Below are 19,441 nucleotides of genomic sequence, written 5' to 3' on the forward strand. Positions count from 1 at the left end.
CACACACTCTCACACTCACACACGCAAACCTGACTCACACGCACACACATACATACGAGCGACACATCTAGTCCGACGATTGCTCAAACTTTGAAAAATTCATTTAATCAGTAAGTTAGACGACGGCGCTTTGGGTGCATGTTGGTGCAAGAGGATGGACTTGGAAATTTCTTTATGCAGAAAAAATAAGTTTGAAGTTTTAATTGGAAGTCGTGAGCGAAATTGCAGGAGTGAAGACCCTTTGTAGTTGAGATTACATGGGGTTCGGTGTGGGGGTGGTGGTAGTGCACGAGTCTTAAGTTGTGGTGGTGGCAGTGGTCTTAGTCGTGGTGGTGAGCCGCCAGTAGTGTAACCAAACGGAAGGAAAAGCGACACCAGCAGCAGGAACAGCAATGACACCCTGGATCAGACCCCTGCTGTGCCTCTTGCTGGGTGTCGTCGTCTGGCCCACGTCAGTCATCTCTCAGGTAAACGGCTCTATTGATTTTCGTGAGGCCCTTTTATTCCTCTTCCGAATCATCTTAAATCATTTCGTGGTCCTCGCTATACAACAGGATACTCTATTACACCAAAAAATGCAGAATTCATCCTTTAGAAAGCCTTAAAAAAAGGATCACATCTTCGACTTCCGTGTTCTTACATCCTCACAAAACTCTTAAATGGCCTAGAGAAAACTCTTTAGAACATATTCTCATTTATCCACTTATATTTACTCCTCATCCTATGGTGAAATTTATTAACCTGTCTAATCCATTAAAATATGACAGTAATGACATACGTTTCTGTGATTACTCTCTTATATCTTTCTACAACTTCAAACACTTAATTGACGACCATGTTTTCGGCCTATCATATTACATTCGTAGCTAAACCTCGCTATGAAGCTACCCCTAAACAACTCCCTACACCCCCGAAGGAGACCTTAAAAAGAATTGAGAACCACACCGACTTAATGCTCCCACGTTCACTTTGAATCCTATAGACAACCTTATTTCTTTTACTATAACCCCTTAAATGAACTAATACAATAACCCCTACTTGATCCTCTCACACCTTGTATCCCAATTAACAAACAAAATTTTTTGAGGAATGAATCTTCGACTTGATCCTTTTACACACACTCCTGAATTATACTGTGAGCCAACACCTTCCTGCTATACTTCCTTAATAACCTTAAAAAAAGAAACAAGGACCACATCTTCAAAAGTGCTTCCCAGGAATGCTCCTTCAACGAGGAAGACGGTGAGGTAACCACGTGCGACCTTGTGATGGACGCGGCGCCCTTCCACCGGTCTTCATGGAGGGCGGGACGCGGCTCAACCTACTTGTGGCAAGGCGGACCCAAGACCGATGCCCAGGGAAGCACGACAGGTGGGGCATAATTATCGTCACTCCCCCCCTCCCTAGCCATCCCCCTCTCTCGCTCTCGCTCGATCTCTCTTTGCTACGACTAATTTATCTATTCCCCTCAGTAATTTTTTTTCTCTGCATTTCGAGACAAGATAAAGCCAAAAGACGGGGAGGGGGAATGTTAGTGACACAGTCAAGACATTCTGGGGTTTTAGTATTTAGCCTTGAGAACGTTAACGAAAAATACCTTCCCACTATACAGTTTCATATACTATTTTCTACAGTAAAAGAGGCAATTTAACTGGAAACACGCAAAAATTCAGATTTCATTGCATGTATATCAAACGCAGGACCGAACTTTGCTGCTTAAAAAAAAATTATATGTCTTAAGGTGTGTGTGTGTGTGTGTGTGTGTGTGTGTGATACATATAATTGCTATTAACTTGTAATGGAATCACGCAAGGCAAATTTCACGTATTAAATGCTCGTCAATAAAATTATGGTGTTCCTGGCATGGGCCAGGAGGGTACGGCATGGCCAACGTGGCGGACATGGCCGGGAAGGAGGCGTGGATGACGACCCGTCCGGGAGAGTCCACGGGTCCTGAAGGACGCTGCATCAGCTTCTCGGTAAGGAGGGTGGAGTGGCATGTCGGGAAGGAAGAGAAGGGGGCATGGAAAGATATGGACACGAGTGAAGAGAGCTAGTGTGGGAGGAGCACGATGAGGAAATGATAAACAGCTTGATGGGAACGATGAGGGGGCGCGGGAAGCAAAGAGAGGGGGCAGGGAAGAACATGCACACTGAAAACAGGGAAAATAACGGGGCATGTAAGGAAGCGGAAACTGTTTAAAGAAGAAAAGATAATTAATTATGAAAGGTTTAAGAAGGTACGGCATGAAAATCGTCGAGAGAAGGGATATAAAAAATATATTGAGGATGTATAAGAAAACCGAAGAGGATGAAAAAAAATGTACCGATATGGGATATGTATGGATTTTGTAAAGAGGATGGACTTAATTGAAGGGAAGGAGTCTTGTAGAGAGAAAGGATATGGGTGTTGCTGAGAGAAAAAAAAGTATGGATATAGTACTGTGGGGAGAAAGGACAGGCGCTGGAAAGAACTTGAAAATTGTGTGGAGGAGGAAAGATTTGAAAATTGTATTATAGAGGGAAGAAAGGAAAGAAGTATTGAAACAATGAGGCAGAGTGTTGCAAAAAAACAAGTAGAAAGAGACAAAACAGAACACTATGTAAGGTATGAACAGAAGAGGAGTAGGGTGCAGGGAGAGAGGACAGCAGAAGTGAGGGACAAAAGTTTAGCAATAAAGACCATTTTCTGCTCAATCCTTAACCAACTTCTAACATTACATAACAACTTAGACAATACCAGGAACTTTCTCCCCAGTTTTCTATGGGGCAGCTGGGCGTTGATTTCCTGGAGGTGCTGCTGGTCTCCTACGACAACGAGAACCCGGAGGAAGCGCTTAGCAACTCCTCCATCCCGTTGCATTACCGCCTCACGACCCTGTGGCGTCGGAGGCAAACTACGAGCGGGCTGTGGGAGGCGGCACAGATCACCTACTCCACCCAAGAACAGCACAGCATTGCGTTTTCCGCCTCCCCCGACCCTCACTTCATCAAGTATCGCGGCTTTGTGGCGGTGGACGACATCGCCTTCAATGTAGGCCCTTGTGAGAGTGAGTATCTCGTGCCAGACTAAAGACTAAAGCTGCCATAACCGAAGGACATAGCGCTCTCAGTAATACTTTGGGAAGGACGTAATGCAATAGGATTGGGCATGCAGTTTGCATACTACGAAAGCGTTAGAGTCTTTCGTGTAAGTAAGGAGATAAGTATCCATAGCTCTCCATAACCCTTTCAGATGAGTGCCTCTTCGACAAAGATCTCTGTGACTGGAAAAACACCAACGATGAGGACGACTTTGACTGGAGTCTCGGCTGGAGCAGCGACAAGCTAGGCACGGGGCCTGCCAAGGACCAGGCCTCCTCCATCGACCCCCGCATCACAACAGGTAGGCCGGACATCCATTAGTCCGTGATCAGTGATGCGTGTCCCCATCCGTATCCGCATCCATGTCAATGATAAAAAAAAAATTCAAGTAAAGAATGAGAGGCATTCATAGCTCCCATCACTGGTGTTACGACAGCAATAATTGCAACCAGTATCTTCTCTTTAATATCGCTCTGCCTCAAAAGGTCAATAATTTGAGTTTAAAACATATATGACGCGACGGTACGGATGAGGACTCGATCACGGATCACGGACAAATGGATAACCGGATGTATACTCAAATCAAGTTAACTTTCCAAATAAACCCCCACCTCCTTCTCTAGTACTTGTAATCATTAGCTAATCCACAACCAACCCACCAGCCTCGCCATCTCTCCGGTATGTGATTACTGCCCGCAAAGCTGAAGTTTTACTAGTGGTTGTTGGGTTGGTGTAATGGGAGCTTATTTCCTATGTTGATAATGCTTGGTGACTCGCATTTGACCCTCTCAGGTATAGCAACGCACCGACCCCAATAGTGTAGCTTTCCTCTCCCACAACCCCGCCACAAATCTTGCTATGGCTCTTCTCTTCAAAACTCGCTAAAAATCATCCACCAAACTATCACTTTCCCCGCGTTTACCTTTATGATTATTTCAGAAAAGACGATAAGAATAAAAAAAAAGACATACCTTTCCTTTGATTCGATTGATTAGAGTAAACATGCACTCTTCTGCAGGTGGCTCATATTTGATCCTTCCCTAGACATACCTTTTCCAATTTAGTTACTCAGGCAATAACGATAGCGACAGGAACACCCTTTATAACAGCAAACAGCCTCCCTTTGAATTAGATGTAACTGAGCAAACAAGCCTTCACTTTCGATTGGTTCATATTCATTTTGATCTTCACCCTTACTTTAACTAGCAAGAAAAGACAGTACTGCAAAAATCAAGCTATTCTGTGACTGCATGGAATGAAATAAACAAGCAAGAACCTTTTAACAAAATAATAAAGTAATGGATGAGCGGTACAAATCAAGTAGACGTGTACATTCAGCAAATTCGACGGAGTTTCAGAAGGACGATGGAGAGTTTTGAGGAAGAGGAGGGCAGGAATAACTCATTTTCAGAATCTGTGATGTGTTATCTCTTCATATATTTGTGAATACATTGCTGTACTGTTTTCCAGGTGGCTACGCTTACATTGACAGTGCGGCACCCAGGCTGTCCGGGGACATTGCAAGACTGGTGTCCGAGGTGCTGCAACCACGCGAACAGCCATTCTGTCTCAAGTTCTGGGTAAACATGCACGGCGGGGGATTAGGCTCTCTCAGGTACCGGAGACCGTGGCTTAATAGTAGAACATTGGGCGAGAAGACACAACTTGATTTATAACTCGTATAATGAAGCGCATCTGCAAATATTTTTTTTTCAGATATCATTTCGAATTCATTGATCTTTTGTCTGAGTTAATCAGGATAATCATCGTTTTTTCAAAGTGGAGAGGATAGCTGATTTTGCTTGCCTATCTCTCTCTCATTGTAATATGAAGTCTGATACGTGCAATTCACGGCCCAAGTTGCCTACCTACAAACGCCACCTACACCCCTGACACCCTCTTCCCCCCTGCGTGTCTTCGGGAAGGGAGGGAAGGGGTAATCGTATCTGACTGACGCCCTCTGTCCCTTGCTCATCTCACAGGCTCCTACAAGTGTCGTCGGAGGAGACTAACGGAACAAGGCCAGCGTCGGGGGCCAACTCCACCGGCACCGAGCACCTATAAGTGCTGCTCCCGGCACCGTCCACCACCACCATGGACTGCACCCAGTGTTGCAGCAGCAGGTGCAATCAATCCAGAAGAGAGTAGTTCTCTCTCTCTCTCTCTCTCTCTCTCTCTCTCTCTCTCTGTCTCTCTCTCTCTCTCTCTCTCTCTCTCTCTCTCTCTCTCTCTCTCTCTCTCTCTCTCTCTCTCTCTCTCTCTCTCTCTCTCTCTCTCTCTCTCTCTCAGAACAGAATGTTGGGCTTCATTAAAAGAAACTTTTTATTTAAGAATAAAGATGTAATACTCCCGCTCTACAACAGTTTAGTCAGACCCCCACTTGGAATATGCGGTACAGTTTTGGTCTCCCCACCATGCAAAGGATATTGCTAAATTAGAAGGTGTTCAGCGTCGCAACGAAAATTATCCCTTCCTTGCGCAACAAATCCTACGAAGAAAGGCTTTCACCTTAACATGTTCTCTTGAGAAACGTCGCCTGAGGAAAACTGATCGAATGTTTTAAAATACTTAATGGTTTCACGAATGTAGACAGATCAACATTGTTTATGATCGATGACACTTTGCGCACGAGGAACAATGGCGTAAAACTCAGATGTAGACAAGTAAATTCAGACTGCACCAAATTTTTCTTCACCAACGTTGTAGTGCGAGAATGGAATAAGCTCCCATCATCAGTGGTCCAGTGTAACACGATTGACTCCTTCAAAAATAAGCTCGACCGTCACTTCCTTCAACTTAATATCAACTAGAGTAGAAATGCAACGTTTTGGAGTCTTCTGATTAATGTAAAATCACTACCATGGGGTCTGTGTGGTCTGATTTTCTATGTAAATCTATGTAAATCTCTCTCTCTCTCCTGGCGCAGCTGGTACCTATGTCAGCAGACAGTGGCGAGTGACCAGGAGTCACAAGTGGTGTTCGAGGCGTCTGTGGGGTTGACAGGCGCGGGGGACATCAGCCTCGACTCATTCAGGGTCACCGACGGCCCCTGTCCAAGTGAGTGCGGCAACTTGGTGGACATGAAGCCCCTGGAATATTGATCAATAGGTTTAAATGTAGTAGTAGTAGTAGTAGTAGTAGTAGTAGTAGTAGTAGTAGTAGTAGTAGTAGAGGCAGCAGCAGCAGCAGCAGCAGCAGTAGTAGTAGTAGTAGTAGTAGTAGTAGTAGTAGTAGTAGTAGTAGTAGTAGTAGTAGTAGTAGATGATGTCGTTGTTGATGTTGTTGTAGAAACAGGAGGAGGAGGAGGAGGAGGAGAAGGAGGAGGAGGAGTTGCTGGTGTTCAAAAGAGAACATAAGAACACAGGGAGACTGCAAGAGGCCGACTGGTCTACACAAGGTAGCTCCAGACCCCCCCCCTCCCCAATACCACCTGTCAAGGCCAATGGGGAGAACCCATTATGTTATAAATGTGCTGGAGACAAAGCTATCCTGTTTTTTTTTATATATGCAGCTGGGCGAAATAAAACTATTATTATTATTGTTACAATTATTATTATTATTATTATTATTATTATTATTATTATTATTATTATTATTATTATTATTATTCCCCCTCCCAGGCCAGCCGGTGGGTACGAGCCGGTCCTGGGGTGACTGCACGTTCCGGGCGGGGACATGCAAGTGGTACATCCCCGCGCGAAGCCCATACGACTGTTCCTTCCTGTCCCGAGTGGCCGGCACCCATTACGACCCGCCAGGACACACCGAGTAAGTCGAGAGAGAGAGAGAGAGAGAGAGAGAGAGAGAGAGAGAGAGAGAGAGAGAGAGAGAGAGAGAGAGAGAGAGAGAAGCAAGCAAACATGCAAACAAGCAAGCACTCCGGTAAACCAACAACCATGAAACCACAAAGAGGAAACGCATCCCCTGATATTTTTTAGCTTTTCTAGCTATGCACGTGAAGCTTAATGGTTCTCCTAAAGCTTATGAGCTTATCCCCTCCACCCACACGCACAGAATCCCCCCCCCCCCCCCCGCACACACACATTGATGCTTCCTCAAAAGCTTAGTAGTCTACACACACACACACACACACACACACACACACACACACTAATGCTTCCTTTAAAGTCTAAGAGCTTGTGCCCCCCCCCCACCCCCCCACCCACACACACTGATCCTCCTTCTTGTCCCTACGCCAAACAGGAGCTGGTACCATTTCACCGACATGTACATGAAGTTTGACCTCAACTGTTATACCATCCAACCGCGAGAGAGCGCCGCGATGGTCTCCCCTGAGCTTAAACTCACGGAGGCCTCCTGTCTCTCCTTCTGGGTCTTCATGTTCACCAACGTCGCAACGCAAATACACGTTGGAGCTCTTAAGGTAACATAAAATGGTGATTTATAGTTCCGTGTGTTAAGAAAGTTGTTTACCATAGAAAGGCTTCCTGCTACTACTCAGGACACTAGTGCGTAACGCTCTCAAGTTTATATTAGTGATACATCAAAATGCCAATACTCCTCGTGAAGGGAAGGGAGAGGAGCATCACATACAATTAGGCGCCAACTTATGTAAACTGCAAAAGTGAGTCGTGTTATTGATTACGTATCCACCTGTAGAACATTGACAAGCGGCTAAGTTTTATTTTTTATTTTTTTATACGGAAAAGGTAACACTGACGAAAACGATATCCCTTTTTTCTCCTATAACCTTTATGGGGAGCAGCATTCTTGCGGGCTATTATTCGGCCCTTGAAATGTTTCCTTCATTGTAACGTCTTACAAAAGATATAGAAAGCAAGGTTTATGCCGCTCTTATAAGAAAACAAGATGGCATAACTGTTTGACTAATGAAGTAGCGACGTAAAGGGACAAACTTTGACCATAAAATATCTGTTTCCCACCAGAACGTCATCTTGCACGTTTCCTCTGTTTGCAGGTGGTGCTGGTGTACGGGGAGAGGAACGAGACGGTGTGGCGCCTGCAGAACCAGCAACACTCCCACTGGCACTACGCCCAGGTGAGTGGGTGCTCTTTTGTCTTCCCTCAGGTGAGGTGAATAGGGCGGAATTATACGAGTCCGAATGTATATGTCGGGGATGAAAAATGCTGATGAAAACAGATGATGGAATCTTTTAGTAACATGCGGAAATTAAAATTATGTAATAAAACACAGAAAATAAGTACTGGCTAAGAGAATATGATATGGAAAAATAATATATTCGGTTACTATACTGTCAATACAGCATCGTGGAAACTAAGTAAGACGAGAGACTTCCAACGCTGATTCGTTTTGTCTGGAGCGAGCGACTAAATTTCAGACACAGAGACATAAGTATAGTACTGCTGCCCTCTGCATGGAAGCACCTATGAAAGTCCTCCATTTCATGAACTATAGCTGTATCAGTAAAAAGTAATAAGATGATATGCAGAGAGAGAAAAAAATACATATATTCATTGCAACCTAATCAAGACCTTCTTAGCAGTATCTTCTTCACTTCCCATCCCAAAGCAACATCTTCCATTTCCCACTTCACTAATTTTCTTGTTTTATCAAGCAACAGTCCTTTCCGACTCCCCCACCAGGTGCTCTTGCCCGTCTCTCCTGACCCCGTGCAGGTGGCCATCGTGGGCGTGCAGGGCCCCAAGGTGACGGGCATGATCGGTGTGGACGACATCACCGTCTTCCCGTCCTCCCAGTGTCCAGGTGAGTCAAGGTTGAACAGAAAAGACCGGTTATCTAATGAAAAGGTATTTAGTGAAGAATAAAATGTCATATGTTTGAAAAAACTTAAAAGGTGAGTCAAGAAGGCGAAAAGGAGATTCTCTTAAGAAAAATGTGAATCAAGAATGAATGCTAAAAGGAGTGAATCAAAGGCACCAAAAATGTAGGAAGAACGTCAAATGTGAGTAAAGAAAACGTCAAAAGTGAGTCAAGAAAGAACGCCAAAAGTGAGTCACGGAAGAACGTCAAAAGTGAGTCACGGAAGAACGTCAAAAGTGAGTCACGGAAGAACGTCAAAAGTGAGTCACGGAAGAACGCCAAAAGTGAGTCACGGAAGAACGTCAAAAGTGAGTCACGGAAGAACGTCAAAAGTGAGTCACGGAAGAACGTCAAAAGTGAGTCACGGAAGAACGTCAAAAGTGAGTCACGGAAGAACGTCAAAAGTGAGTCACGGAAGAACGTCAAAAGTGAGTCACGGAAGAACGTCAAAAGTGAGTCACGGAAGAACGTCAAAAGTGAGTCGAGAAAGAACGCCTAAAGTGAGTTATGGAAGAACGTCAAAAGTGAGTCGAGAAAGAACGCCTAAAGTGAGTCACGGAAGAACGTCAAAAGTGAGTCACGGAAGAACGTCAAAAGTGAGTCACGGAAGAACGTCAAAAGTGAGTCGAGAAAGAACGCCAAAAATGAGTCACGGAAGAACGCCAAAAGTGAGTCGAGAAAGAACGCCTAAAGTGAGTCGAGGAAGAACGCCTAAAGTGAGTTATGGAAGAACGCTAAAAGAGAGACATAGAAAAGCTAGAAAGCTGATCGCGTAATGAGTAAATGGCCAGGAATATGCGATGTCACGAAAAAGTGCAAATACAGAAAAGTGTAGACAACTCAATAAAAAAATCAAATATCAACTGACCTATTCAAAAATCACGCAAATGGGGATTATCCTATGAAAGAGTGAGTCAAGAAATGATGCAAAAAGTCGACTATCAGAAAGAAAGGACGTAACATCAAACAAGGACATCATAACCCCCCCCCCCCAGTCTCTCTCTCTCTCTCTCTCTCTCTCTCACACACACACACACACACACACACACAGTTAAGATTACTTTTAAGTTTATAAAGTTTAGTTTAGTTACCATCGGGTCATTGGGTAAATGTATTACATGACACAAAAAACATGGTGGTCCAACACTAATACAACACACATAACAGATTTAGGAAACAGAGAGGAAAACACCCGCATCATATAAACTACACTTGACAACAACACATAAAAGACACGTCAAAAGCGAACTATCTGAATCATTATGAAATAAATAATAAACTTTTATTTTCACAAAAATAAGATGTGAAAGCTTCCATAAGATAAAAAGTACATTGCCTAGAACGAATATCAGGTAAAGCGCAAGAAAGGTAATTTATACACAATATATTAATAAAGGATATATATATATATATATATATATATATATATATATATATATATATATATATATATATATATATATGGAAATAGGTCTTGTATATTATTATAATTATATGTTATACACCTCCTTGGTTTATTAGTTAGCGTGCCTAGCTACGAATTCGTGGGCCCAGGTTCGAATCCCGGCCCGGGCGGTTGGCGTACAGCTCACCCAGCTGTTCTTTCTCCATTTAGGGTTGGGCTATAACGGGTACCTGGGGAAACCTGGGAGAGATAATCCGTTGTAGCCCGGATGTCACAATTTTGACGTTTTCCTCTATCGTTCACTCAGGCATACGCACACACACACGCATGCTATACAATACCTATGCATCTCGCCAAGAAAACCTATCTTGCCCGCCAGCAATATCTATCACCCGCCAACTAAACCTATCCAGCCCGTCAACGACACTTCTCTTGCCCGGCAACAATACCTATCTTGCCCATCAACCATACTTATCTTGACGATACCTATCTTGCCCGTCGACGATGCCTATCTTGTCCGCCAACAATATTTACCTTGCCCATCGACAGTACCTATCTTGCCCATCGACAATACCTATCTTGCCCGTCGACAATACCTACCTTGATGATACCTATCTTGAACCGTCGACAATACCTATCTTGCCCGTCAACAATACCTATCTAGTCAGAGCAAAAAACGAAAAGAATTAAGAAACTAGGCCACAAAGCATAAAAAAATGACCAGAGATATCAGACGACGACGTAAAAAGAACGTACAATGTCTGTCTTTTATATAAAGCTGCCAATAATATCAAACCAGAAAAAATGAAAACGTAAAGTATAAATTATTACATGAAAAAAGGAATCTGCCAAAAACATAAAACGAGGTCACAAATGAAAAAGAAAAGGTTTCATTATCTCTCCAACTCGAGCCAATGCGCTTACCTCATCAGAAAACTGTTAAAATCTGTCATATTGCAAACTAGACCATAAAGGTGAACACAAAATGTCAGTTACAGGACGAAAAGACATCCAGGAATATCAAATCAGGACACAAAACACACAGAGGGGAGGTGTTATGCGCTGAAGCTGCATAACACACTTCAAAAGAAAGGCGGAAAAATAAAACTCCAATTCAAAGCGGGAAGAGAACGACGGCGGCCGGCGGAGGGAGACATATCAAAGAGGATAGATGGGGTTCACTGACCGCATTTTCTCTCTCTCTCTCTCTCTCTCTCTCTCTCTCTCTCTCTCTCTCTCTCTCTCTCTCTCTCTCACTACGCAGAACACATTTGTCCCGTTTTTCGAGAAGCGATGAAATACTATTAGGAGTCCACCTTACTTTTATAACTTTCTGTTACTGAAAGAAGACAGCAAAACCCGTTCGAAAATATTAGACTTGATCATAAAGCCAGGCGACGCGGCAAAAGATTAGTATGTCGGGCAAAGAGACAAAGCTTCCTTCTGGGTGTCGCTTGCCTCACTTACGCTCGGATTGTGATTCACGGCAAAGATCACCTGACTTCAATCGCAGTTTTCTCGCTTTATCGTGCGCGACACTTGCCTCACTTCATCGGGGAGCGCCACGATTGCAACAGTGGATGTGGTGGAAATAGTTATAGGAATAGTTGTGGTAGAGGAAAGAGAAGAAGAAGAAGAAGAAGAAGAACAAGAACAAGAAGAACAAGAACAAAAAGAAAAAAAAATGATAAGGCCTGTTGTTGTCATTATTGTAACAGTAGTGTGTGTGTGTGTGTGTGTGTGTGTGTGTGTGTGTGTGTGTGTGTTAACAGGCGCCACCCCTCTCTCCCTCCAGTGTTGCCTTCGTCAGCGAGCGTCGAGAAGCAGGACTGCACCTTTGATCACAACTTTTGTCTGTGGAAGGTGGAAGGGGAGTCCGCTGGTAGAGTCACCACCGACACGTGGCATCTTCCGACAGATAACCGCGTGCTAAAGGACCACACTTTTAACGCAGATGGAGGTAAGGGGGGACGTGGGAAGGAGCTGACGAATATACCTCATGATTAAAAACTGCATTTTTTTGCGTATACGTACTTAGCTCTTCAAAATATACTACGATGTGTGTGTGTGTGTGAGAGAGAGAGAGAGAGAGAGAGAGAGAGAGAGAGAGAGAGAGAGAGAGAGAGAGAGAGAGAGAGAGAGAGAGAGAGAGAGAGAGAGAGAGAGAGAGAGAGAGAGAGAGAGAGAGAGAGAGAGAGAGAGAGAGAGAGAGAGAGAGAGAGAGAGAGAGAGAGAGAGAGAGAGAGAGAGAGAGAGAGAGCTGGGGCCGACCATCAGGCCCTACTATGAAGGCCTACCGGCGCCACAGGCCAAGACGTAAAAATAAAAAAAATAAAAAGCTGACTTAGTTTATAATGCCAAGTTGTAGGGTTCATCAGGGCTAACAAATGTTATTATACAATGTCATGTCTACAATGCATGGGTAAGCCAGGAAAACAACTTTAAGAGAACAACAACAGCAAGAAGATGGACAATCTGTTGATCGGCGTCTGCGACGCCGATAAAAATGTGAAACTCAAATGGACGAAAATATGTTCAAAAGTCCTCGCTATTTATCGAGTTGGTAAAAACTGACATTTCTGTATAATTATATATCATAAAAACTGCTCACATGTTACTGGCAATGGAATACTGAAATAGTTTTTATTTATTTATTTTTGTAGGGGTTCATAACGTTTGAATCCGGTTTATTTAGGTTCATGAAAACTAATCATAATCAATACGCAAACAAAAGTCGCAGGGATGATCTATTGACATCAGACAACCAGAAAACAATGGGTTCTCATTATCAATATTTCTTTTTCATCTCATTGAGTCTAAGAAACTTCCCGATGCTCTTCAACTCCTTATTTAATGCACTAAACTTTTGACGTTTTCTTTTCTTTTTTTTTTTTTTTTTACTTTTAACCTTCCCTCATTTTTCTTTCTCGTTCTCAACATAATTAACAAAACTCTTCCCTCCCCCAGGTGGCTTCGTTTATCTATTCTCCTTCAGGAGCAAGAAGGAGAGCCGCATTACGAGTCCCAAAATAGACGGTAACTCAGCTTACTGCCTCACCTTCTGGTTTTCTGAGATCTACGAAGACGAAGACGCAAAACTCTCCATCTTTAGGTAAGAAAAATAATGGCCCACCAGTTTCAGTGTCCAGGCCGATGAAGCTGTGCATTTGTTTTTAGTGTGTCGTGCTGTCAGTCTTGTAACTGAAAGGCAGAGTTGGTTAGTCGTCATGCATGTTTTAAGTAGTGAGTGTTGAGCAAGTTCAGAAGAGCATTCAGCATGAAAATATCGATAGAAGATAGAACTAAATGCAACATGGCAGCGGAATTTAAGAGGTAGAAGACTATCAGTATGAGGAGGGGAGCTGATGAGACGAAAACCCTTTGACTACTCTGTCCAAGAGAGCTGTGTGAGTGGAGCCACCCCACGCACACATGAGATGCATATTCCATGAGAGGGCGGACAAGGCCCCTGTATATGGATACCATTTGTGCGGGGGAAAAGAACTTGCGGAGACGTTACAGAACGTCCAACCTCGAGGAAGCTAATTTAGTAAGAGAGGAGATCTGTTGTAAACAGTGTTCACAACACGCCCTCACACGCACATGATTTACAAGGAGTGCTGGAAGGAGATGATGTTAGCCTGTTACTGTAGAGACACACTAACAGGGCTGGTTCATCGGGGCTTGTCTTGGTGACCTTCTAACCATCAGTCTTTTACACAGAGTGAGGGACGGAGAGGACGACGAGGAGGTGGTGTGGAGCGTGAAACAAAAGCACTTAACTGACCCTCCAGTGAGTGACCAAAGGGCGGAGTGGCGCTACGCTCAAGTCCTCCTTGAGCCACAGTCTTCAGAATACGAAGTAAGTCCACGTGACAGAGAAGTGTTCAAATAACGACGGAAATGTGTAGTATGGATGACTGAAAGAAATATGTATATACTGCGCTGCTCCTTTAACGTTTCTGTGAGGTAATCGAGTAAACCGAGAACGAACGAAAATACACATGAACTCATGAACTCTACAAAACCTCTCTCTCTCTAAGCTAACCTTTCCCCGCACCCTCTCTCCCCAGCTGGTCGTGGAGGGCAAGGTGTACGACAGTTCTTGGGCCCTGGACGACATCACCTTCATACCTGATCGTGACAACTGTAAACGTGCGTAACAAACATCTTTCGTGGCTCCTTCTTCTCCTAACAGTATAATTAATTTTATTATGAAAAGAGAGCGAACCTTCTCTGGAGCTGCCTTGTACAGGCAAACCGGCCTCTTTTAGACTCCTTATGTTCTTATGGTAATGCAACTTGAAGTACATAAACAAACAAATGTTCCTTCGCACTACCTCTTAAACTATATAAAGAAAACAAATGTCTTCTCAAAATAACAAAAGAAGTTTGTTAAAAAGACAGACCCCCATTCCAACGACGAAGAACATCTTTATTTTGTCAATAATAAATATATAGAATTAAAAAAATGAGTCCATATTTGATAACGAGATACGCTATCTCAGTAAAGGAAAATATTTATAAAAGATACTCTTTATTTGCCAAAAGACGTTTTATATATATATATATATATATATATATATATATATATATATATATATATATATATATATATATATATATATATATATATATATATATATATATATATATATATATATATATATATATATAAATATATATATATATATATATATATATATATATATATATATATATATATATATAGAGATATATATATTTATAGATATACACACACACACACACACACACACACACACACACACACACACACACACACACATATATATATATATATATATATATATATATATATATATATATATATATATATATATATATATATATATATATATATATATACGTAGATAGATAGACAGATTGATCGGTAGATATTTCTTCTCTTTGGCTGTTCATGTTTCCATTCCTCCCTTTTGCCTCGCTTCTGACTGGTCTCGCTCACGTGAGGTGGTAGATAAGTTATGTAGGGAATTCTATTGAACGGAGAGAGGATGATACAAGTGTTCCACACAGCAGCCGTCCTGGTCCGTCCACTACACGAGTCCGCCTATTTTGAAATTTTTACGGATTCCTCCTTAATGCTCTCTTATGAAACCATGAGGGGAAATGTTGATAACATGCAGGGATTTTTTTTTTAAAGTTTATTGTGTTGGTCGTCTTTCATAACTTTCGTCTAGAAAACATGCTTAATGCTTGGAAATAAATTGTTAAGAATGAAATTTAACAGTTTTCGGGTCGTTCAACTCTCCAGGTGTCGCTTTAACGCAGGAGGAGGAAGTGAAAGGCTAACACTTAACTCGAACTTTCTCTGACTCCATTCTGGACAGTTCAGGGGATATTCATCAACGCATGAGCTCCTTTTTTCCAAATAACAATTTTTTTATATATTTTTAATTCCTCTACAATGTTTCATCTCTTTCTCTCCTGCACCTCTATTTTCATGCTAACTACTCTTCGAAACTTGCTAACTGCATGCCTCCACCCTTCGTCCTGCGCCGCCGCACACGACTTTCTACTTTATATCATTCCTATACTATGAAAATCCCTCACATAAGAGTTAATCAGCATCTTCATTCATTCAACTCTGTCGCTGGTCAACTAAGCAGCAGCCTTTTTTCGTCTGCATTTCCTCCTGCCTGAAACTTGTACGCTCTGCAAAGGGAAGTAGCAAATCAACCGAAGTTGACCCTCTCCTTTGGGCATTCAAACTTACTTCTTTTTTGCTGGAGCAGCACTTGGTGTTTTTGTTTTTTTGTTTTTGTAGTTTTCTTATCTTGAGCTGCTTCCTCTACTGTGGTAAAAATGGCATGGCGTTGGCCTGAAGTCTGGCGTGATGTAACTCATCATTCCCAGGTGGCCATCGCAGTCAGATCAAATACTGAATCGCACCCGTCAAATGCCGTAAACAAATAACGACCACAAGTGTTTGGAGAAAGGCTCTCCAACACTTGGGGATCCTTTTCGTTTCGATCGGCTTAGGTAGACTTTAAGGTAAAACTTTTCATTAGCGCAATAAAAGTTGAGGTACTTGGAATGGACTTTCACCTTACTGTAAATGCAATTCAAATTTTTTTTTTTACAGCCAAGGAGACAGTTCAAGGGCGTAAAAAAAAAAAAAAAAAAAAGCCCGCTACTTACTGCTCCTGGATAGAGGTCAAAGGAGTGTCCAAAAAGAGAGGTCAATTTCGGGAGGAGAGGTGTCCTGAGCTATGAACATTCTCTTCCACACCTTACGATATATATATATATATATATATATATATATATATATATATATATATATATATATATATATATATATATATATATATATATATATATATATATATATATATATATATATGATGAGGATCTCACCCCTTAGTATCGTCGATAAGTAAACACTTAAAGCCCGGGATACTATATGTGCATCCTCGACTGAGTCCTTTTCAGTATGGATTTATTTTTTTATAGAACACAAAAAATATTAATAATATGTTTTCTAATTATTTACTCAATCTATTTACACACACACACACACACACACACACACACACACACACACATATATATATATATATATATATATATATATATATATATATATATATATATATATATATATATATATATATATTTTTTTTTATGTCTTGGCCTATTGCGCCGGTAAGCTTCTTCCCGGTGGATCCTGATGATCGGTCTAAGGCTTCTTCCCGGTGGGGCCTGATGGTCGGCCCAGCCCGTTCTGGCGCAGGCGAGTGTTTATAGTGGCGCCATCTTGCATTGGCTTATGCTGCCCTCCCGGAGCTCATCTTTAATACTAGATCTAGAGTCCGCTGATAGGTGGTCTTCTGGACAGCATGTGGGTAGTTTTATATATATATATATATATATATATATATATATATATATATATATATATATATATATATATATATATATATATATATATATATATATATATATATATATATATATATATATATATATATATATATGTATATATATATATATATATATACATATATATATATATATATATATATATATATTTAGCAGCCCGTTGATTGCAATTCATGGGCTAATGGAAATGTACAAAATAAGCCTTGCAAAATCAGACAAAAATCTGAAATGATGCACATTAGTAGGAAGAGAAAGAGTCCCCATTAGAAACATAATAATTTTAATCGAAAAGTAGAGGAACAAATTTACGGCAGGCCGAGTGTTTACTGAGGGGACAGAACTCAGTCACGTCACCGCGTATCACAATGACGTCACGATGAATTGAAATATGCACAGAGCTTGTAACAAGATTTCTTTCTAGCAGATATATGAATGCGCACTGGTGAGTCAAGTGGTCTTGAGAATATTCTATAGAGCCACATGTTCGATATGGAAACCGAGGGAAGTAAAGCAAGTGTTGGTAGACCGTCCAGGGTGGATAGACAGCTGCCTGCCACACGTCAAGTCTCTCAAAACAGTAACAAACATAAAACATGGCACTCTCTCAAGTTTGTTTTTTCACGGTAAGCAAGGACAGTGGAAAGGCTCAAAAATAAAATAAGCACCTGCGACATGCTACTTTTATAAAGAAAACGCGATGGGGATATCAAAATACTAATAAATTAAGTTAATGAGGTGACGATACTTCTTCCTTGAATATTCTAGATTGTATAGATAACGTATGCGGTTGTTAACTGTCCCTGGCACTTAAGTACTTAATGACAACCTGCCTCTTTATTCCACAGTTATCCCAGCCAAGGACAAGGACGACGAAGATACGGAGGACGACTAAAGGAGGGAAGAGGCCCTGTCCAGTTGTCTTAGATTCAACGTCTCCAACAGAACCATATGGAGAGTCTATCTGAGGACGCAGTTCTCATCTAGCTTCCGTTGCCGCTGTTCTACCCCAAAACCTCATCGTGGTAAAAATAATAAATATTGTTGCTTTTTATGGTCATTCACACATTAGCAAAGTTAGACAGGAAAAGACATCCACAGGTGTTAATAAGTTTACGCGCAAGTTTCCCATTGTCCATGTGCCGTTACCCGTGACCAGTAAACAACCAAATGTTCACACTGTAGTAAGGGCCGCTTTCACAGCCACTTTTGTTTGTTTTGATCGTTACCAATGAGCGGCAATCGCCAGTACCAACAAGAAATCCGATTTCATAGTCGTCCTTTGCGGCGCTCTTTGTTTGCATCAGTACCGGAGATTGGAACCTTTGGTAGCAGAGCTCCGCGGGGGCTCCCCAATGGAGCTTACCAATGGCATTAATCAGTAAATAGCAAAAATTCTTGCTCAAGTGGTTATATTATTTCTTTAAATGGATGTTAAGGAATGTTACACAATGCAGCAACACGTTGCACGGCTTCAATGGTAATATGAGAAAAAAATTGAAGACTCTGAATGATATGAACTCACTTCACCTGCTGACCAGTCTTGCTGAGCATTTCAATTTGACTGATTGATGGTTTATTGTTGCAAAAGTACACAACAAAAGAGAAGGGGGGAGTTTAATACTTCTCACCATTATTCACCTGTGATGTCTTCTTGGTCAAACTCTCGTTTCATTCTAGGTATCCTAATATGTAGCCGATGCATAGGACACACATACAACGAAATCGGCCCAATTATGTAGAGAATAAATGTGAAGTCTGCTAAATAATTGTGAATAATGAACAACTGTAATGAATATAGGTGAAGAGTCTGTCTTGCTGACATCTGCTAAATAATAGAACTTTAATACTTGTCATCATGATTTCACCTATTATCCCTAGGAAATATTAGGCAATCAGCAGATTTGACCGGTGTATTACAGCGACACTCCACATTTTTCATCATATCTATTCTTTACAGTTATTCTTTATATTTATTCTTCACGTTTACTTTTTAGTACGTTTATTTTTCACATTTATCCTTCCTAATCCTCCGCTCAGCTTATGTAATGTCGACATTTCCCGCCGCTCCGGAATACCAACGCTGCCGGATCACGAGCCTTCGTCTTGTCATGATCGTCACCACGCTGGTAGTCGCCGATACCACGAAATCAACGACTGTGAAAGTGGATCGAGGCGATGGTAACGACTGCAATCAGGATGGTAGAGCCTTTGGTTACGGTGCATACAGTACCAGACGACTGTGAAAGGAGAGGAGGAGGAGA

The 19,441-nt window shown here is 41.7% G+C and overlaps 1 protein-coding gene across 1 annotated transcript; it reads left to right on the forward strand.

Moving 5' to 3' along the window:
- On the forward strand, positions 1-18,229 carry LOC126983827 (MAM and LDL-receptor class A domain-containing protein 1-like). The gene is made up of 16 exons (XM_050836957.1): positions 1-467; positions 1,218-1,371; positions 1,873-1,979; positions 2,759-3,050; positions 3,236-3,385; positions 4,555-4,756; positions 6,011-6,141; positions 6,705-6,852; positions 7,288-7,468; positions 8,024-8,104; positions 8,671-8,791; positions 12,049-12,213; positions 13,221-13,365; positions 13,977-14,115; positions 14,327-14,408; positions 18,026-18,229. Exons 1-16 carry the CDS (start codon positions 393-395, stop codon positions 18,070-18,072), a joined length of 2,220 nt encoding a protein of 739 aa, XP_050692914.1. The 5' UTR covers positions 1-392; the 3' UTR covers positions 18,073-18,229.
- Positions 18,230-19,441: the final 1,212 nt, after the last annotated feature.

This window comes from Eriocheir sinensis, chromosome 55, assembly GCF_024679095.1.
Source record: "Eriocheir sinensis breed Jianghai 21 chromosome 55, ASM2467909v1, whole genome shotgun sequence".
Lineage (NCBI taxonomy): Eukaryota > Metazoa > Arthropoda > Malacostraca > Decapoda > Varunidae > Eriocheir > Eriocheir sinensis.